The 22724-nt window shown below is 49.4% G+C and overlaps 1 protein-coding gene across 1 annotated transcript in view; it reads right to left on the bottom strand.

The window, feature by feature from the left end:
- Nucleotides 1-22724, bottom strand: part of NUDT13 (nudix hydrolase 13) — a 108407-nt gene that overhangs the window by 56496 nt on the left and 29187 nt on the right. Inside the window, exon 2 of the mRNA XM_075348942.1 lies at nucleotides 4260-4363. Within this exon, the coding sequence (XP_075205057.1) occupies nucleotides 4260-4327 (68 nt within the window). The 5' untranslated portion in view covers nucleotides 4328-4363. The remainder of the gene's footprint in view (nucleotides 1-4259; nucleotides 4364-22724) is intronic.

Genomic DNA, 22724 nt, shown 5'->3' with positions numbered 1-22724 from the left:
GGTGTGCCATTCCATCCGGTTTGCGTTTAGTTGGACCATCATTTATTTTTCAACAGGACAATGATCGCAAACACACCTCCAAACTGTGTAAGGGCTTTTTGACTAAGAAGGAGAGTGATGGGGTGCTACGCCAGATGACCTGGTCTCCACAGTCACCAGACCTGAACCCAATTCAGATGGTTTGGGGTGAGTTGGACTGCAGAGAGAAGGCAAAAGGGCCAACAAGTGCTAAGCATCTCTGGGAACTCCTTCAAGACTGTTGGAAGACCATTTCCGGTGACTACCTCTTGAAGCTCATCAAGAGAATGCCAAGAGTGTGCAAAGCAGCAATCAAAGCAAAAGGTGGCTACTTTGAAGAACCTAGAATATAAGACATATTTTCAGTTGTTTCACACTTTTTTAAGTATTTCATTCTTTCATTCCACATGTTTTAATTCATAGTTTTGATGCCTTCAATGTGAATCTACAATTTTCAGTCATGAAAATAAAGAAAACTTATTGAATGAGAAGGTGTGTCCAAACATTTGGTCTGTACTGTATATATATATACACATATATATATATACTGTATATATACAGTATATATATGCACAGATAAAACCAGAAGTTTCCGCCCCCTCTCTAAAAGGCACGTCTGCAGGTTTTTCTCACTATTTGACATGAAATCAGAATAAACCTTTCCTGTTTTACGTCAATCAGGAACCAAAATTATTTATATTTACCAAATGCCAGAATAATGAGAGAGAGAATGTTTTAAGGCATTTTATTAGTTTCTGCAAAGTCAAAACTTTACATAAATTTCATTAGTATTTGGTACCATTGCCGTTAAACTATATGACTTTGGATTTCCTTCCTTTGTGATGGCCACTCCAAAACATTGATTTTGTTATCCTTAAGCCAATTTGTAACCAGTTTGGCAGTACACTTTGGGTCATAGCCCATTTGGCAGACCCATTTCCACTTTCCACCCAAGCTTTAAGCTCCTGGCTGATGTCTTGATATGTTGCTTCGTATTGCCACATAATCTTCTTTCCTCATGATGCAATGAGGGTAATTGGTGGGGGTGTTCCTTACCCTCATTCCAATAGGAATGATTGGCGCGGATTTTGGAACCATAATCCGTCCCCAAACATGTCTTAAATAGTATAATAGTGAAGAAGGGTGGGATTGTGCCTGCGATTGGTTTGAATACTTTGTAATGGGCCGGATCTTTAAGGAAATCTGTTTTGTTATGACACTATGTTACACCTTTGACATGGTCTTTTTTTTCATAATATCTATATTCCATGAAAAGACTATGAACAGTGTCGTGAATGTCAGTCATGCTTTTGCTGCTGTGAGGCCCCCTCTTGTGGCCAGGAATGGTTTGGACAGAAACCAGGTGTGCTGGAGCAATGGACATTTCCATTGCTAACTCTCTGCCTATTTAAACCTTGGTCTGCTAGCAGTCTGAGCCGGTTCTCATTTGTTCTTTAGTTTACCAGCATTCTCAGCATGGTCCAGACCACATCTACCCCAGATAAGTGCTTGGTTCTTTCTTATGTTGTTTTGTTCTTTTGTTCTTATCTGGGTTTGTCATTTACTGTGGTTATTGTCAGTTTATTTACATGCAGGAATCTTCCCTCTCTGTTGCTTAGCTGGGAAGCTCCCTGCAGCTATGTTTGGAGTTTTGCTCCTATAAGTCCATGTGTTTGTTGCTTCTTGAATTGGTAATTGTTCCTGTTTTCTGTTCATTGGTTTGACAAGAGCACCTGATATAGGACGGAGTTCAGATCGTGCAATCTGAGGACTTTTTGTACTATCAGGTATTTGGATTTTTGTAGGTTTTTTCTCTGGCCACCATCAGCCCCTTTCCTATCCATTCCTATTTAGTCAATGGGGCCTCACCTTTGCTAATCCTATCATCCATCTGTGTATTGTGTTTTCCTATATCACCGTAGTCTTTTAATGTGGGGGTATACCTTTGCGGTCTATTTCTGAGGCAGAGAGCTATTCATCCTTCCTTCCTTTAGGATAGCTAGTTCTCCGGCTGGGTTCGCGGTGCACAGGATGTTAGTTCACCCCTCAGCTACTTCTAGTGTTGATGGTTAGTAAGGGGATGGTGGCCAGATTAGTTGCCAATGCTCTTGTCACCTTTTTTGCCAATGATCTATTGTGATCTTCCATGGTCCCGGATCATAACAGAACAGTCTATTGACATAATGACATGCTCGGTCTGTATATGGTTTTAACTTTGTTTTTATTTTATTTAGTATAGACATGACTATGGAGGCAGGATCTACAGAAGGGACAAGTGGGAGTGACCTGCACCCAGACCTTAATAAATTGCACTGCTTTAAATATTGAATTATGTACACCTTTTTATGGCTTGATAAAGGCTGAAACGTTACTGTTCTTATCCCCTCAAGCACATTTGTACCAATAAAGATTTTTCTATTTGATGAAGGAGTTTTTGGTGCCTTGGATACTACGATACGAGCATTGAATAGCATGTTAGCACATTCCTGTGGGCTAACATGCTAAGAGGGCAGACTAATCAGGGGAAATAATGCCTGTTGCGACTAGTCCCTGCGCTCATTAGCATATCATAAAGGATCTTTAGAAATACTTTTTCTAAAGATCTCTTTATGTCTGCTAGTATAGCCTGGGACGGTTAGGCAGGGATTAGCAATATGCACCCAGAACTGTTTGTGACTCTGTGTTCATATTAGACCTGACAGGTTCCCTTTAAAACATTTTCCCTCTCTCATTATTCTGGCATTTGGCGAATAGAAATAATTTTGGTAATCCTAACTGACCTAAAACAGGAAAGGTTTATTCTGATTTCATAACAGATAGTGAGAAAAACCTGCATATGTGTCTTTTTAGATAGTGTATGTAAACTTCTGGTTTCAACTGTACATACATACATACAAGTGACAATCATTTTATATAATATATATATATATATATATATATATATATATATATATATATATAAAAATATATATATATATATGCTAGCTGTAGTACCCGCCCCGCCATTGCCGGGGATAGTAACTTTCTCTCTGTCTTTTTCCCAGTCTCTGTCTGTCTCTGTGTGTCTGTCTCTGTGTCTGTCTGTCTGTGTGTCTGTCTGTCTCGTTCCCTGTCTCTCTCTTTAGCCATGTCTGTCTCTGTCTGTCTGTGTCTATCTCTCTGTCTGTCTCTGTATCAGTCTCTCTGTCTGTCGCTCTCTATCTCTCTCTATGTCTGTGTCTGTCTGTCTCTATCTCTGTGTCTGTCTATGTCTGTCTGTCTCTTTCCCCGTCTGTCTCTTTCCTCGTCGGCCTCTTTCCCTGTCTCTTTCCCTGTTTCTGTCTCTTTCCCTGTCTCTGTCTCTTTCACCGTCTGTCTCGTTCCAGGTCTCTTTCCCCCTCTGTCTCGTTCAAGGTCTGTCCCTTTGCCCGTCTGTCTCTTTTGCTGTCTCTTTCCCTGTCTCTGTCTCTTTCCCTATCTCTGTACCTTTCCCTGTCTCTGTCTCTTTCCCTGTCTCTGTCTCTTTCCCTGTCTCTTTCATTGTCTCTGCCTCTTTTCCTGCTTTTATCTATTTCCTTGTCTCTTTCCTTGTACCTCTGCCTCTTTCCCTGTCTCAATCTATTTCCCTGTCTCTTTCCCTGTCTCTTTCCCTGTCTGTCTGTCTGTCTGTCTCTTTCCCGGTCTGTCTCTTTCCCTGTCTGTTTTCCTGTTTCTGTCTCTTTCACCGTCTCTGTCTCTTTCACCGTCTCTGTCTCTTTCACCGTCTCTTTCACTGTCTCTGTCTCTTTCACCGTCTCTGTCTCTGTCACCATCTGTCTCTTTCCCCCTCTGTCTCATTCAAGGTCTGTCCCTTTGCCCATCTGTCTCTTTCCCCGTCTGTCTCTTTTGCTGTCTCTTTCCCTGTCTCTTTCCCTGTCTCTGTCTCTTTCCCTATCTCTGTATCTTTCCTTGTCTCTGTCTCTTTCCCTGTCTCTTTCACTGTCTCTGCCTCTTTGCCTGCTTTTATCTATTTCCCTGTCTCTTTCCTTGTACCTCTGCCTCTTTCGCTGTCTCAATCTATTTCCCTGTCTCTTTCCCTGTCTGCCTCTTTCTCTGTCTGCCTCTTTCCCTGTCTGCCTCTTTCCCTGTCTGCCTCTTTCCCTGTCTGCCTCTTTCCCTGTCTGCCTCTTTCCCTGTCTGCCTCTTTCCCTGTCTGCATGTCTCTTTTCCTTTCTGTCTGTGTCTGTTCATAAAAAAAAAAATCATCATGCAAGTTGACATACCGTGTCTGTTTAACGTAGGAAGAGCACAGTCTGACAGAACGGGCTGTGTGTCTAACAGCGCTAAGCATCTTCTGCAGCTAATTATTACTACCACAGGAAAAGACCTGAAAACAAAAGCAACATTGAGATTAGAAACTTTGATTATTCTTTTTTTCTAGTAGTTGTGTTACCAAAATTTTTCATTCTGCCTTCCTTAGGCTACTTTCACACATCCGGTTTGAGCCCTGCGGCTCAATCCGGCTGTGAAAACTATGCAACGGATGCGGTGAAAACACCGCATCCTTTGCATAAGTTTTTACATGCGGCCGGTCCGGTTTTTTCCGGTTGCGGCATGCTACTGAGCATGCGCAGTGGAAAATACCGCATGCGGCGACCGGATGCGGTTTTTTCCGCATCGCGCCGCATCCGGCCTCCATAGGGATGCATTGAAAAATGCGCCGCAGCGGCCGGATGCGGCGCGATGCGGTGTTTTTTGCCGGAGCAAAAAACGTTGCAGGGTACGTTCGATCCGGCCGCCGCATCGGCTAAATCTGCCGCATGCGGCAAAAACCGGACCGAACGCAAGCCCCTACGGCACAATGCGGCACTAATGTAAGTCAATGCAAAAAAAACCGCAATCGGCGTTACAAAAGCCGGTTGCGGTTTTTCTGCAGAACGCCGTATTGTGCCGCAGAGCAAAAATCCGGATGTGTGAAAGTACCCTAAACAATGAAAAAATTGCATCAAAAACTAGTATAACAAATGTACACATGAGTTCAGCCTAAAATTGCCCATAATTATCAACTGAAAGTCAGCCAAGCAGGCACGTTTATGAGATGACAAGCCATCTGCTGAACAAGAGTTCTGCGTACAGCAACCTAAAGTGGAAGGGATCATGCAGACATCCGAGCAAATTGGTCCGGTCCCAAATCGCAATGCACGGACTGGCCATGGGTCTCCTGACCACAGCAAGACAGCTTCATACAGTATATCACAAAAGTAAATACATCATTCATATTTTTGTAAATATTTTATTATATCTTTCATGAGACAATACTGAAGATACAGTCATATGAAAAAGTTTGGGCACCCCTATTAATGTTAACCTTTTATCTTTATAACAATTTGTGTTTTTGCAACAGCTATTTCAGTTTCATATATCTAATAACTGATGGACTGAGTAATATTTCTGGATTGAAATGAGGTTTATTGTACTAACAGAAAATGTGCAATCTGCATTTAAACAAAATTTGACAGGTGCAAAAGTATGGGCACCCTTATCAATTTCTTGATTTGAATACTCCTAACTACTTTTTACTGACTTACTGAAGCACTAAATTGGTTTCTAACCTCATTGAGCTTTGAACTTCATAGGCAGGTGTATCCAATCATGAGAAAAGGTACAATCTGCATTTAAACAAAATTTGACACGTGCAAAATTATGGGCACCTCAACATAAAAGTGACATTAATATTTTGTAGATCCTCCTTTTGCAAAAAATAACAGCCTCTAGTCGCTTCCTGTAGCTTTTAATGAGTTCCTAGATCCTGGATGAAGGTATATTTGACCATTCCTGTTTACAAAACAATTCCAGTTCAGTTAAGTTTGATGGTCGCTGAGCATGGACAGTATGCTTCAAATCATCCCACAGATGTTCAATGATATTCAGGTCTGGGGACTGGGATGGCCATTCCAGAACATTGTAATTGTTCCTCTGCATGAATGCCTGAGTAGATTTGGGGCGGTGTTTTGGATCATTGTCTTGCTGAAATATCCATCCCCTGCGTAACTTCAACTTTATCACTGATTCTTCCTCATTATTGTCAAGAATCTGCTGATACTGAGTTGAATCCATGCGACCCTCAACTTTAACAAGATTCCCAGTGCCGGCAGTGGCCACACAGCCCCAAAGCATGATGGAACCTCCACCAAATTTTACTGTGGGTAGCAAGTGCTTTTCTTGGAATGCCTTGGTTTTTTGCCTCCATGCATAACGCCTTTTTGTATGACCAAACAACTCAATCTTTGTTTCATCAGTCCACAGGACCTTCTTCCAAAATGTAACTGGCTTGTCCAAATGTGCTTTTGCATACCTCAGGCAACTCTGTTTGTGGCGTGCTTGCAGAAACGGCTTCTTTCGCATCCCTCTCCCATACAGCTTCTCCTTGTGCAAACTGCGCTGTATTGTTGACCGATGCACATTGACACCATCTGCAGCAAGATGATGCTGCAGGTCTTTGGAGGTGGTCTGTGGATTGTCCTTGACTGTTCTCACCATTCTTCTTCTCTGCCTTTCTGATATTTTCTTGGCTGCCACTTCTGGGCTTAACAAGAACTGTACCTGTGTTCTTCCATTTCCTTACTATGTTCCTCACAGTAGAAACTGACAGTTTAAATCTCTGAGTCAACTTTTTGTATCCTTCCCCTGAACAACTATGTTGAATAAGCTTTGTTTTCAGATCATTTGAGAGTTGTTTTGAGGAGCCCATGATGCCACTCTTCATAGGAGATTCAAATAGGAGAACAACTTGCAAGTGGCCACCTTAAATACCTTTTCTCATGATTGGATACACCTGCCTATGAAGTTCAAAGCTCATTGAGGTTAGAAAACCAATTTAGTGCTTCAGTAAGTCAGTAAAAAGTAGTTAGGAGTATTCAAATCAAGAAATTGATAAGGGTGCCCATACTTTTGCACCTGTCAAATTTTGTTTAAATGCAGATTGCACATTTTCTGTTAGTACAATGAACCTCATTTCACTCCAGAAATATTACTGAGTCCATCAGTTATTAGATATATGAAACTGAAATAGCTGTTGCAAAAACCCAAATTGTTATAAAGAAAAAAGGTTAACATTAATATCGGTGCCCAAACTTTTTCATATGACTGTATGACACTTTGAACAATGTAGTCAGTGTACAGCTTGTATAACAGTGTAAATTTGGTGTCCTCTAAATAACGGAACACACAGCCATTAATGTCTAAACTGCTCCGCAACAAAAGTGAGTACACCCCTAAGTGAAAATGGCCAAATGGTGCCCGATTAGTCATTTCCCCTCCTCGATATCATGTGCCTCATTAGTGTAACAAGGTCCAGGTGTGAATGGGGAGCAGATGTGTTATATTTGGTGTTACCGCTCACACTCTGTCAATACTGGTCACTGAGAGTTCAACATGGCGCCTCACGGCAAAAAAATCTCTGAAGATCTGAAAAAAAGAATTGTTCCTCTATATAAAGCAGGGGTGGGGAACCTCCGGCCCGCGGGCCGCATGCGGCCCGCCATGACCTTTTATGTGGCCCCCGGGCAGATTCCCGGGGGAGGCAGTGCTGGTGCTGTCACCACAGTTTGCTGCCGCCGGCCCTTTAAATCCACACATTGCTGTTTGTGCTGCAATGTGTTCTCCCGTCGGCCAGTGCCAATTGTGGGCGGGTCCACAGCAGCCTCACAGCTTCTAGCCTTGTGTGTCCGCCCCCTGCCCTCCGGAGATCAGTGCCTGCCTTCTCCTTCTGATGCAGTGTGTCTGGCTCCTGCACTCCGGTGATGTGAGTGCAATGCTGCTGTGAGTCCAGCGCCGACCCTCTGCTGCTATGTGCCCTGCCCAATGCTTTGTGCCTCCCCACACCAGTTCTGTAAACCCTCTCCCCCAGAGTTGCATGAAACTCTCAGTGCAGTGTGGCCCCCAATGTCCTGTGTGCACCCCTCCCCCAGTCCTGTGTGCAGCCCCCCAATGTCCTGTGTGCAGCCCATCACCCAGTAGTCCTGTTTGCACCCCCCCAATCCTGTGTGCACCCCTCCCCCAGTCCTGTGTGCAGCCCCCCAATGTCCTGTGTGCACCCCCACACAATCCTATGTGCAGCCCATCACCCAGTCCTGTGTGCACCCCCCAGTCCTGTGTGCACCCCCCAGTCCTGTGTGCACCCCCCCAGTCCTGTGTGCACCCCCTCAGTCCTGTGTGCACCCCCCAGTCCTGTGTGCACCCCCCCCAGTCCTGTGTGCACCCCCTCAGTCCTGTGTGCACCCCCTCAGTCCTGTGTGCACCCCCTCAGTCCTGTGTGCACCCCCTCAGTCCTGTGTGCACCCCCTCAGTCCTGTGTGCACCCCCCCAGTCCTGTGTGCACCCCCCCAGTCCTGTGTGCACCCCCCCAGTCCTGTGTGCAGCCCCCCCCAGTCCTGTGTGCAGCCCCCCCAGTCGTGTGTGCAGCCCCCCCCAGTCGTGTGTGCAGCCCCCCCCCAGTCGTGTGTGCAGCCCCCCCTAGTCGTGTGTGCAGCCCCCCCAGTCGTGTGTGCAGCCCCCCCCAGTGATGTCTGTGCCTCCCCCCAGTGATGTCTGTGCCTCCCCCCAGTGATGTCTGTGCCTCCCCCCCAGTGATGTCTGTGCCTCCCCCCCAGTGATGTCTGTGCCTCCCCCCCAGTGATTTCTGTGCCTCCCCCCAGTGAATGTCTGTGCCTCCCCCCCAGTGATGTCTGTGCCTCCCCCCCAGTGATGTCTGTGCCTCCCCCCCAGTGATGTCTGTGCCTCCAGCCCCTCCAGTGGTGTCTGTGCCCCCAGCCCCTCCAGTGGTGTCTGTGCCTCCAGCCCCTCCAGTGGTGTCTGTGCCCCCAGCCCCTCCAGTGGTGTCTGTGCCCCCAGCCCCGCGTGTGGTGTCTGTGCCCCCAGCCCCGCGTGTGGTGTCTGTGCCCCCAGCCCCGCGTGTGGTGTCTGTGCCCCCAGCCCCGCGTGTGGTGTCTGTGCCCCCAGCCCCGCGTGTGGTGTCTGTGCCCCCAGCCCCGCGTGTGGTGTCTGTGCCCCCAGCCCCATGCCCCCAGTTAATTAATTGCTTCACCCAATATAGCAGGGTCATTTAAACATTGATAATTTTGTGCGGCCCCCGAAGGTTGGTAGAAATTTCCAAATGGCCCCCGACAGAAAAAAGGTTCCCCACCCCTGATATAAAGATTGCCAACACCATGAAACTGAGCGGCATCACGGTGGGCAAGACCATACAGTGGTTTAACAAAACAGATTCTACTCAGAACAGACCTCGTCATGGTCGGACACCCGAACGTAGAGGAGTACGTTCGGGTGTCCGTCTGCAGAAACGTATATGTGCAAAAAATGGCACAAAACAGAGCACACGCTAACGCAGTGCGCTCCATAACAGTGAATGGCCCTGTCGGGCGCATGCGTCCGGAGCACGCTTTGCAGAGTGGGGGAGCGGCGGTCCGGATGGATGCCTCGACGGGACCTGTGGACGTAGGGAAAAATGCAATGTGAAAGTAGCCTAAAGCCCGCTACACACGCTTCAATATATCTCACAATCCGTCGTTGGGGTCAAGTTGTAAGTGACGCACATCCGGCATCGTTTGTGAGGTATCTGCGTGTGACAGCTACATGCGATCAGGATTGAACGCAAAACCGTTGATCGCAAACACATCGTATCATTCTCTAGAATTGTGCGTTTTGTTGCACGAACCTAGTCAATTGTAACGTGTGACATCCCTCATACGATTTTGTTGTCTGATGCTATGTGCGCAGGTGTGCGCTCTGCACCACAGCTTAAAAAAGGTCTGCTTCAGAGCGCAGCTAAAAAGCTGCGTTCTGAAGCGCCTCACAATGTCTGTCATTCACTAATCTCTGTCAGTCCGTCACTATCTCTGTCCCTCACTCTCAGTCCATGTCAGTCTATCCCCCTCTCTCATATACTCACCGATCCCCGATCCCTGGCGCTGCACGGCATTCACACTGCTCCGGCGGCTTTTACTGTTTTGAAAAAGCCGGCCGCCCATTAAACAATCTCGTATTCCCTGCTTTCCCCGCCCACCGGCGCCTATGATTGGTTACAGTGAGACACGCCCCCACTCTGAGTGACAGGTGTCACACTGCACCCAATCACAGCAGCCGGTGGGCGTGTCTATACTGTGTAGTGAAATAAATAATTAAATAATTAAAAAAAACGGCGTGCGGTTCCCCCCATTTTTAAAACCAGCCAGATAAAGCCATACGGCTGAAGGCTGGTATTCTCAGGATGGGGAGCTCCACGTTATGGGGAGCCCCCCACCCTAACAATATCAGCCAACAGCCGCCCAGAATTGCCGCATACATTAGATGCGACAGTTCTGGGACTGTACCCGGCTCTTCCCGATTTACCCTGGTGCGTTGGCAAATCGGGGTAATAAGGAGTTATTGGCAGCCCATAGCTGCCAATAAGTCCTAGATTAATCATGTCAGGCGTCTATGAGACACCCTCCATGATTAATCTGTAAGTTACAGTAAATAAACACACACCCGAAAAAATCCTTTATTAGAAATAAAAACACACACATATACCCTGGTTCACCACTTTAATCAGCCCCAAAAAGCCCTCCTTGTCCGGCGTAATCCAGGATGATCCAGCGTCGCATCCAGCGCTGCTGCATGGAGGTGACCGGAGCCGCAGCAGACACAGCCGCTCCGGTCACCTCCATGCAGCAAATGAAGACAGCCGTGCGATCAGCTGCTGTCACTGAGGTTACCCGCGGCCACCGGTGGATGCAGCGGTGGCCGCGGGTAACCTCAGTGACAGCAGCTGATCGCGCGGCTGTGTTCATTTGCTGTGTGGAGGTGACCGGAGCGGCTGTGTCTGCTGCGGCTCCGGTCACCTCCATGCAGCTGCGCTGGATGCGACGCTGGATCATCCTGGATTACGCCGGACAAGGAGGGCTTTTTGGGGCTGATTAAAGTGGTGAACCAGGGTATATGTGTGTGTTTTTATTTCTAATAAAGGATTTTTTCGGGTGTGTGTTTATTTACTGTAACTTACAGATTAATCATGGAGGGTGTCTCATAGACGCCTGACATGATTAATCTAGGACTTATTGGCAGCTATGGGCTGCCAATAACTCCTTATTACCCCGATTTGCCAACGCACCAGGGTAAATCGGGAAGAGCCGGGTACAGTCCCAGAACTGTCGCATCTAATGTATGCGGCAATTCTGGGCGGCTGTTGGCTGATATTGTTAGGGTGGGGGGCTCCCCATAACGTGGAGCTCCCCATCCTGAGAATACCAGCCTTCAGCCGTATGGCTTTATCTGGCTGGTTTTAAAAATGGGGGGAACCGCACGCCGTTTTTTTTAATTATTTAATTATTTATTTCACTACACAGTATAGACACGCCCACCGGCTGCTGTGATTGGGTGCAGTGTGACACCTGTCACTCAGAGTGGGGGCGTGTCTCACTGTAACCAATCATAGGCGCTGGTGGGCGGGGAAAGCAGGGAATACGAAATTGTTTAATGGGCGGCCGGCTTTTTCAAAACAGTAAAAGCCGCCGGAGCAGTGTGAATGCCGTGCAACGCGGCGCCGGGGATCGGTGAGTATATGAGAGAGGGCTGCTAACTTCAGTTACTCAGGGGATTAGTGGTCACCGGTGAGTCTTCACTGGTGACCGCTAATCAGGACGCGACACAGACAGAGCCGCAGCATCACAATGAAGTCGGGTGAAGTTCACCCGAGTTCATTCTGACAGTGCGGCTCTGTCTGTGTCTGCTGTCATCTGCCATTCAGCTCTGCTACATGGCTGTCTGTGTCTGCTGTTAGCGGCCATGTAGCAGAGCTGAATGGCAGATGACATAGTAAAAACGCATCCCACATTACACACGCTTGGCAAGTCAATAAATAAAAAAAAAAAAAGGTGCTCAATGCATACGTCACAGAACACATGATCTAAAGGATCGCACACAAAATTGACCAATTTAACATAGACTACTAACGCTCGTGTGACAGCAAATGAACGACCAACGTGAAATCTGATAGATCCCGTATGCAACCTGGGCGTGTCACATCGCAAATGCGATTGTACAACTAATTGCAACGTGTAAAGTGGGCTTTAGTCTATTTTGAAGAGACAAAATCTGGATATGACGCTGAGAACGTGCACTCAACCTCTTTGGTCGACCATGCCGAGGCCTGTTCTGAGTGGAACTTGTCTAGGTTCCCATTTCCGTCAATTTGTATCAGTCACAATCCGCGGCTCTGGTAAACAACGGAATCCATTTGGCGGATTCTGTTGTTCTCATATACTTGTATGAGCGGCGGATTGTGACTGATGGATTTTTGGATGGATGGATGGATGGATTTTTTTGTCTGTAATTGTGTGCAGATCTCACACAATTACAGACAAAAAGATCTATTTACCCGTGGCCAAACATTTCTGTGCTCCAGGACACAACATAAACCACATGAAAGTTGTCATATTAAAAGGCAACTTCAGATCACAGAGCCCTCGCAGGGTCTGGGAATACAAATTCATCACAATCTTTAACTCTGTGGACACAGGACTCAACCTCTCAGAAGGATTTATGACTCATTACAAAATCTGAGAGGTCAGCTTCAGAGACTACGAGGGCACCAGGGCTCTAATCCTACATGGATATTGGGACAATAAAACTCATACCACTAATCAAAGCTAATTAAGGATTCACTTTTCAAGCGCAGTGTTTGTTTATTTAAATATCCTTTTACTATGCATCCCTCTGCCCTGTTTTGTGTGTATATATTTGTGTTTTTTCAGATATTTTGTCATACCATGCCTGAGGAAGAGACCTGAGATGTCTCGAAAGCTTGCTTTATAACATCATATTTTATTTTATTTTAGTTAGCCATTAAAAGGTATCACAACTACAAAATTTAAATTTTGTTTCTCTCACTGAGAGCAATCAATAATTTTTCAACTGGCTAAGGCCTCTGCCACACTCACGTGAAATTCACGCACGTGCCGAGAGACACGTATTTTCCCTGCGTGTTGCGTGCAGGTAAGTACGTGTCTCTGGTACGTGCGTGACACGTGTGTTCTACGTGTGCTATCCGCGATAGCACACGTAGAATCGGTAATTATTATACTCACCTGGTCCTTCCTGATGTCCGCGCTGCTGTCCGTGGTGCTGATCCTCGGTCTCCAGCCCTCCCGTCTCCCCGCTGCTGCTGCTGCCAGGCAGTGAAGTGAATATTCAATGAGAATAATGAGCGGCGGTCGGCAGCAAGAGGCAGCAGCGGCAGAGACAGGAGGGCTGGAGAAGGTGAGTTAATGATTTTTTTTTTTTTCACTGACATGTGTGTTTTCTCCGGCGCGTGTCACACGGGACCGCATCCACACTACACCCGTGTGGTACGGGTGCGGGCCGTGTGACACCCGTGCTGCCGGAGAAAACACTGACATGTCAGCGCTTTGAAAATCGCACACACGTACAAACGCACACGGACACACGTTCCGTGTGGTTTTACGTGTGTGTGCCTGCTACCATAGGGTAGCATTGCTGAACATGTCTCCGTGCCGCCGGTACGTGTAAAAAATGCCAAACACGTACCGGAGGCACGGATGTGTGGCGCTAGCCTAACACGGTACCAAAATCTTTTTCCCCCTGCTCTATAACATGGCTCCTCCAGATTGGACTGCATTTTTATGGGGACCAGTCCCCTTTCAATGTTTATCTGTCCTGACCCTTTTTTTTATAATTGCTCGGCAACTTACTGCATTGCAAGGGTGAAATCCATGGTGAAAATCTGAAGCATAAATATAAGGGAAAAAAAAATCCATAAAAAGCATATACAAAAAATATATATATCAACAGTAATAACAGAAGAGTAGTTTATTGTTTTCTGTTCCTACAGGCTCGCTCACATTAGTGTTTTAATCTCGCATTGCACTCAGACCAATGTTAATCAATGATGCATAGCAGATCTGCAATTTTTTTCTCATAGTGAATCAGCATGAGCAAAAAAAATTGCAGCATGACAGCGTCTCAGATCATGTGTGCCGATATAAGTCTATGGTACGTGTGAAACATTGGATTGCACTGATGATATCCGAGTACAGTCCGATATATGCAGTGATGGCCAATGGAGAAGATGGAGAATTTAATTTCTTCATCTTCTCCCCTCCTTTGATCCGATTCTGGCACGGGAGAGAATCAGATCACAGTACAACGGCACTCCACTCACGCTCATGAGTCTGAGCCGAGTGTCATTTGCATATCGCACTGGATGCTATTTGCTCGTCTGACCCCTAAGGCAGATCATAAGAATAGAACTCTAAACTGCAGATGTGAACAGACTAGGGCTGAGTGGATCCGAACTATAAAAGTCCAGATCCGTGCGGTTTCAAAGATGCCCGGGTGCCGGACCCGGACCTGGGATTCCGGGTGCACAATCTGGATCTGGCACTGCGGAAATTAATTGAAAAATAAACAAAATAAGACTTAAGTGAGAGTTTCATACTTACGAGACTCGGTGTCATGGCGGCAAACTGCTTCCGGGTCGCGCATTCACTTCCTGTACTGTGTAGTACAGCTTTCCATGCTTTCCCCGCCCAACAGCCGTCCTGTCGTCTGTGATTGGTTGCAGTGAGATACGCCCCCAGCCTGTGACAGCATCTGCCTGTAGTCATCGATCAGCGAGGCTCAGTCATTGTCTACACTCACAGCCAGTGGTCATTCTCTAATGGATGCTAGCTATGAGATATAGCAAAGTTGGATGCATCGTCGTGGGACCTCGTGTGGATTATGCCGGACCTGCAGGGTGTTGAGGGTTAATAAAGTGGTGGAGAGTGTGTTTTTGTATTTTATTCCAAATAAAGGATTTTTTCTCAGTGTTTGTATTTATTTACTTTTATGTACAGGTTAATGATGGAGGTATTTCATATACGCCTGTGCCATCACTAACCTAGGGCTTAGTAGCAGCTGTGCATTGTTATTAACCCCTCATTACCCCGATTGCCACCGCACCAGGGCAACGGAAGAGCCAGTAAAGCACCAGGTTGTCATATCTAATGGATGCGGCAATACCGGGCGGCTGCGGGCTGACAATGCCAGCCCCCAGCTGGTTTTATCTTGGCTGTGGATGAAAATTAGGGGAGACTGCACGTCATTTTATTTTTAATTATTTATTTAATAAAAAAAAGCCGCAGGCGGTTTCTCTTAGAATGGAGTCACACTTGCGAGAGACTCGTCTGCACCAGATTTCAGCACTAAATTTGTACCTCCTGGCAGAAAAAACTATTTTTTTTGCATTTTTGGACCAAGGGATGCAAATTTGATGTTGAAAGTTTTACACCATATTCCTGCACGCAATGTACACCTCCTGGCACAAAACCGCGGCAAAAAAATCAGTAAAAAGATGCAGAGTTTTTCCCAGGAGGTGTACATTGGGTGCAGGAATATGGTCTAAAAATTTCAGCACCAAATTTGCATCAATTGGCCCAAAAATGCAAATAAAATTGTTTTTTCTGCCAGGTGCAAATTTGGTGCTGAAATCTGGTGCAGACGATTTCAGTGCCAAATGTGCACCTCCTGGCACAACACCGCGGCAAAAATTGCGGCAAAAAGTCTGGGCAAAAAACCTCGGCAAAAAACGCAGCAAAAAATGAGTAAAAAAAACGCGTTTTTTTGCCAGGAGGTGTACATTGGGTGCAGGAATATGGTGTAAAAATTTCAGCACCGAATTTGCATCCCTTCGCGAATTTTGCGATTTTCTGCTAGGAGATGCAGGTCTGTGACCTCCTATGGCCGCTCGCTGTGATATTCAGATGTAGCAGAGCTGAATATCCGTGGGACCTTGTGTGGATTACGCCAGACCTGCAGGGTGTTGGGGGTTAATAAAGTGGTGAAGGAGGGTGTGTTTTTGTATTTTATTCCACATAAAGGATTTTTCTCTATGTTTGTACTTCTTTACTTTCATGTACAGGTTAGTAATGGAGGTATCTCATAGATGACTGTGCCATCACTAACCTAGGGTTTAGTAGTGTCACGCTCCCCGGGTCCTCGGCTCCCCTCCCCGGGTCCTCTGCTCCGCTCCCCGGGTCCTCAGCCCCGCTCCCCGACTCACCTGCCACGCTCCCCGCTCCCCAGCCTCCGGTGCCCGTCCTTCCCAGGTTCCCTGGCCTCCGATCCCGGCGTCTGACGGCTTCCCAGGCCCTGGCCGGCTCCCCTGCGTCCTCCCCTCAGCTTCCTTCCCTGGCTTCTGGCACCCGGGCGGCGCGCATGCGCATTAGGGCGCGCGCGCGGTCACTGACCCTTTCTTAAAGGGCCAGCGTCCATTAACAGGAAATGAAGCTAAACAGGTACAGGGTATATAAGGTTTATTGTCCAAGGGGGCGGGGCCTGATCTTCGTGTTTTCCAAGCTAGGAGTCAGGTCTCCTTGTGTCTCCTTGCCATACTCACGTATCTCTCTTCTAGAGCTGATCCTGCCTCGGCATCCGGTCCTGCTGAATCCCGAACCCCGCACGCTGTCCGTCTGCCATCTGACAGTCCGTACCATCTCGGATCCCTGCGGTGACCCGTCATCTCGCTCCAAAGGTTCCGGACCCCGCCTGACCTCATCTCGGCTTCCGAACCTGAGCTACGTCACCCGGACTACCATCTGTGACTCCGTGGTCCCAGGGACTTCTCCGTTACACACTTGCACGGACTGTTCTGCTGCCCATAGTGCTTCAGCTACCAGACTCCTTACCACCATCTTAGAGTTCGGACCAGTGGATCCACCTCCTGGGTCTGCCCGACCGCCTGGCCCTGACAGTAAGATCAGGCCATGGATCCCGCTGCAGCACTAGCGGCCTTGCAAGAGGAACTCCAACGCCAGCGTGAAGTCCAGACCCGCATGTTGGACTTTATGACTTCCGTGGACACCCGCCTGTACACGTTACAAGCGGCAGTTACGCCTTCAACATTCCGGGCCTCCACTAGTCAATCCACGGCTCCCGCACCCGTGGCAGCCTCTTCGGATGCTTCCCGACTCCGTTTGGCTTCACCACCTCGTTATGCCGGAGATCCCAAGACCTGCAGGGGCTTCATAAACCAATGCTCCCTTCATTTCACGCAGCTGCCACATTTGTTTGCCTCCGACCAAGCCAAGGTCGCCTTCATCATGTCTCACCTAGAGGGCGAGGCACTGGCGTGGATGAATCCCTTGTGGGAGAAGGAGGACCCTATGACCAAGGACCTTCAAGAGTTCCTGCAGGCCTTTCGCAGCACCTTCGACGAGCCGGGACGCGCCTCTGCGTCTGCTTCATCCCTTCTCCGCCTGCGTCAAGGAACACTGACGGTAGGCCAATATGCCATCCGTTTCCGCACTTTGGCTTCAGAACTCGGGTGGAATAATGAGGCCCTAACAGCCGCCTTCTGGGAAGGACTCTCGAGCCGCATCAAAGACGAGTTGGCGGGTCGTGACGTGCCCTCCACCCTAGATGCCCTGATTGCCCTAGCAACTCGAGTGGACATTCGTTTTCAGGAACGCTCCAAAGAGCTATCTCGTGAGAGACGTCCGGTACGGCATTCCTCTCCTCCACGGAAGTCCTCCGTACCTCAGTCATCAACAGAGGGGATTCCCGTCCACGAGCCCATGGAGATTGACCGAGTACGGCGGTCTGAACAACGTCGAGCAGAGCGGCTCGCCAAGGGTCTCTGCTTTTACTGCGGAGAGGGCACACACCTGCTACGCTCCTGTCCAGAGAGGCCGGGAAACTCCAAAGCCTAGGGTTGGTAGGAGAGGCCACCCTAGGTGCTGGGACTCTCTCAGACCCGGTTATGTGGACCGTGCAAGTGTCAGCGGGAGAGACGCGCTTCACGGCTGAGGCATACCTCGACTCTGGAGCAGCAGGCAATTTCATCCAGCAGGCCACGGTGGACAAGTACCAGTTGCCTGTTACTCTACTCGATAAGCCCCTAGTGATTGCCTCTGTGGATGGGAGACCCCTCGCTGATACCATCTCCTGGGTCACCAGGCCGGTCGAACTGCGTATCGGTGCCCTGCACACCGAGAACATCGCTCTCTACGTCCTTCCACACATGTCCCATCAAATCCTGCTGGGACTTCCCTGGTTGCGGACACACGAACCATCAGTCAGCTGGGGTACTGGCGAAATCACCCGATGGGGCTCCGCCTGTCATGAGAGGTGTCTGAAGTCTATACAACCCATCCGACGACCTCCGGTTCCAGAGAACCTACCGGAACTGCCCTCGGCCTATTGGTCCTTCGCAGACGTTTTTGACAAGAAGGAGTCTGAGGTACTTCCGCCTCACCGTCCCTACGATTGCGCCATCGACCTGCTCCCAGGAACAACACCACCTCGAGGACGGATATATCCGTTGTCTCCAGCCGAAACCAGGGCCATGTCTACCTACATCACAGAAAGCCTGGCAAAGGGATTCATCCGGAGATCCTCCTCTCCTGCGGGAGCAGGCTTCTTCTTCGTTAAGAAGAAAGAGGGTGACCTACGCCCATGCATTGACTACCGGGGTTTGAATCAGATCACCATAAAAAACAAGTACCCCCTGCCGCTCATCCCCGAATTGTTCGACCGGCTCAGAGGAGCCCGTGTGTTCACCAAACTGGATCTTCGGGGTGCCTACAACCTAGTTCGTATCCGCTCTGGGGACGAATGGAAGACCGCGTTTAATACTCGCGATGGGCACTATGAATACTGCGTAATGCCCTTCGGTCTGTGTAACGCTCCTGCCGTATTCCAAGAATTGGTGAACGACATTTTCCGGGACCTCCTCTACATCTGTGTAGTAGTTTATCTGGATGACATCCTTGTCTTCTCTCCGGACCTCCAGACCCACAGAGAGAACGTAAGGCTGGTTCTACAGAGACTGAGAGAGAATCGTCTCTACGCCAAATATGAGAAGTGTGTCTTTGAGCAGTCTTCTCTCCCTTTCCTGGGATACATCATCTCGGGTACAGGGCTGCAGATGGATCCACAGAAGGTCTCCTCCATTCTCAACTGGCCTCCCCCTTCTGGACTGAAGGCAATCCAACGGTTCCTGGGATTCGCCAACTACTACCGCCAGTTTGTCCCTCACTTCTCTGCCCTGACTGCTCCTCTCTCCGCCTTGACCAAGAAGGAGGCTAATCCAAAGGACTGGTCACCTGCGGCCGACGCCGCGTTTTGCTCTCTGAAGCGAGCATTTGCCTCCTCTCCTGTACTCCACCGACCGGAGTTAAACCGCCAGTTCACCTTGGAGGTGGATGCCTCCTCCTCAGGAGCCGGAGCAGTGCTCATGCAGAAGTCCTCCTCCGGGAAGATGGTGACTTGCGGTTTCTTCTCCAAGAGCTTCTCAGCGCCTGAACGTAATTACACCATCGGTGACCGAGAACTATTGACGGTCAAACTGGCTCTGGAGGAGTGGCGCTACCTCCTGGAAGGAGCAGTGTACCCCGTGATTATCTACACGGACCACAAGAACCTGGAATACCTGCGGTCCGCTCAGCGACTGAACCCACGGCAAGCCAGGTGGTCCTTATTCTTTGCCAGGTTTGATTTCCAGCTCCATTTCCGACCCGCGGACAAGAATGTACGCGCTGATGCCCTGTCTAGGTCTCTCATGCCCAAGGAGCAGGAGGAAGAGAGTACCCAACCTATCATCTCTCCTAGCAAGATTATTCCGGTAGCTCCTGTCACCCTGGCCCAGATACCGCCCGGGAAGACCTATGTCTCCGAGACCGACAGGCAAAAAGTCTTACACTGGGGTCATGCCTCAAAAACAGCCGGTCATGCAGGTCAGAAGAGAACATGGGGTGCGATTGTACGCCATTACTGGTGGCCATCCCTTCGCACGGACGTCGCTGCTTTTGTCTCTGCCTGCTCCTCTTGTGCCAGGAACAAGACGCCCAAGCACCTGCCATATGGCCGTCTTCTGCCTCTGCCTATACCCTCAGTTCCATGGCAACACATAGCGATGGACTTTATTACGGACTTGCCATTATCCTCCGGGCACACAGTCATATGGGTCGTGGTGGATCGGTTCTCCAAAATGGCTCACTTCGTCCCTATGGCCGGACTGCCCTCTGCTCAGGAACTCGCGGAAGCCTATATACAACACATCTTCCGCTTGCATGGCTTTCCATCCCACATCGTGTCCGACAGGGGAACTCAGTTCACCTCCCGCTTCTGGAGGGCGCTCTGCAAACATCTGGGAGTGACTCTGGACTTTTCTTCTGCTTACCATCCTCAGTCTAATGGCCAAGTGGAGAGGGTCAATCAGATCTTGACCTCCTTCTTACGTCACTATGTCAACGCCCATCACGACGACTGGTCCACGCTTCTGCCTTGGGCTGAATTCTCCCATAACCACCACATCAGTGAGTCGTCCTCCAAGTCTCCCTTCCATGTCGTTTACGGACTTCAGCCCTCCATCCCGTTGCCTTTATCCCCTTCTTCGGATGTCCCTGCTGCTGATACTGTAGCCCGTGACTTCGCTACCATTTGGGACTCTGTCAAGGCGTCCCTTGGGCGCGCTTCCCAGCGGATGAAGAAACACGCCGACAAGAGGCGCCTGGACCCTCCGTGTTTCTCTCCTGGTGACCTGGTCTGGCTTGCTTCCCAGTACATCCGATTGAAGATACCTTCCTACAAGCTGGGTCCTCGCTACATCGGGCCGTTTAAGGTCCTCAGCAAGATCAATGAGGTCTCCTACAAACTGAGGCTTCCGGCCACGATGCGGATTCCCAACTCCTTCCACGTCTCTCTGCTCAAGCCGGTTTTCCTTGGTCCCTTCTCCTCTGCTGCCAGTCCGGCTCCTCCTCCTATTGCCGAGGACGACATCTATGCGGTAAGGGATATTGTGGCCATGAAGACTGTTCGAGGCCGACAGTTCTTCCTGGTGGACTGGGAGGGGTATGGTCCTGAGGATAGGTCCTGGGAGCCCAGGGAGAACGTGGGCACTCCTCTGATCCGTGCCTTCATGTCCCGGTTGCGGGGAAAGGCGTGGGGGGGGGTACTGTCACGCTCCCCGGGTCCTCGGCTCCCCTCCCCGGGTCCTCTGCTCCGCTCCCCGGGTCCTCAGCCCCGCTCCCCGACTCACCTGCCACGCTCCCCGCTCCCCAGCCTCCGGTGCCCGTCCTTCCCAGGTTCCCTGGCCTCCGATCCCGGCGTCTGACGGCTTCCCAGGCCCTGGCCGGCTCCCCTGCGTCCTCCCCTCAGCTTCCTTCCCTGGCTTCTGGCACCCGGGCGGCGCGCATGCGCATTAGGGCGCGCGCGCGGTCACTGACCCTTTCTTAAAGGGCCAGCGTCCATTAACAGGAAATGAAGCTAAACAGGTACAGGGTATATAAGGTTTATTGTCCAAGGGGGCGGGGCCTGATCTTCGTGTTTTCCAAGCTAGGAGTCAGGTCTCCTTGTGTCTCCTTGCCATACTCACGTATCTCTCTTCTAGAGCTGATCCTGCCTCGGCATCCGGTCCTGCTGAATCCCGAACCCCGCACGCTGTCCGTCTGCCATCTGACAGTCCGTACCATCTCGGATCCCTGCGGTGACCCGTCATCTCGCTCCAAAGGTTCCGGACCCCGCCTGACCTCATCTCGGCTTCCGAACCTGAGCTACGTCACCCGGACTACCATCTGTGACTCCGTGGTCCCAGGGACTTCTCCGTTACACACTTGCACGGACTGTTCTGCTGCCCATAGTGCTTCAGCTACCGGACTCCTTACCACCATCTTAGAGTTCGGACCAGTGGATCCACCTCCTGGGTCTGCCCGACCGCCTGGCCCTGACAAGTAGCAGCTGTGCGCTGTTATTAACCCCTCATTACCCCGATTGCCACTGCACTAGGGCAACGGGAAGAGCTGGTATAGCTCTGGGATTGTCACATCTAATGGATGCGGCAATATCGGGCGGCTGCGGGCTGAGATTACCAGTCCCCAGCTGTATTTCAAAATTAGGGGCCACCGCACGTCGTTTTTTTTTTTTTAATTATTTATTTAAATTTAAAAAAAAGACGCATTTGGTTTCTCTTAGGCTGGAGTTACACTTGTGAGGGACTCGCATGAGTCTGACATCGCATCACTGGCACAGTTGCACACTCTTCTGACAGGAGAGGGCTGCATGTGTTTCTAGGAACATGCACGCTCATGTTCAGAGAGCGGCAGGCCGTGCTGGGTAATGTCATGCCAGACTTGCACGAGTTTGACATCACATCACTGGCACAGCCGCACACGTTTCTGACAGGAGAGGGCTGCATGTGTTTCTGTCTACATGAACACTCACCATACTGACCCGCAGATGCTTGCAGTGCTTTTGCCGCCCACCGGCCGTTCTGGCGCCTGTGATTGGTTGTAGTCAGCTGACACTCTGCCACTTAGGGTGGGGGCGCGTCTAACTGCAGTCAATTACATGCACCGGTGGGCAGGCAAAACAGTGAATATTGAATTGTCAGGTCCGGAAGGGAAATGCGTGACCCCCGAAAAAGTTTGCCGCCATGACACAGCCTTGGTGAGTAAACCGTGCACTCCTACCCCACTATCCCTTCCACCAACATTTTTAATCTCCGGATTCTGATCCCTATTGACTTATATAGGTACCGGATTCCGGAGCAGATCGGGGTTTGTTTTTTTTTAAATGGAGCACTGACCCGCCGGTCCCATTCTTTTGCGAGTCCGAGCAGCTCTAGAACAGACCCAAAGACAGACAGACTCCAAAACAGACCTTGACATATTTTACAAGTGCTGACCTTGCATGAGACCTACAAGAGAAGCCTC

The sequence above is a fragment of the Anomaloglossus baeobatrachus genome, chromosome 5 (genome assembly GCF_048569485.1).
Source record: "Anomaloglossus baeobatrachus isolate aAnoBae1 chromosome 5, aAnoBae1.hap1, whole genome shotgun sequence".
NCBI classification, from domain to species: domain Eukaryota; kingdom Metazoa; phylum Chordata; class Amphibia; order Anura; family Aromobatidae; genus Anomaloglossus; species Anomaloglossus baeobatrachus.
The sequence above is the reverse complement of the archived record's forward strand: the minus strand, read 5'-3'. Positions and strand labels throughout refer to the sequence as shown.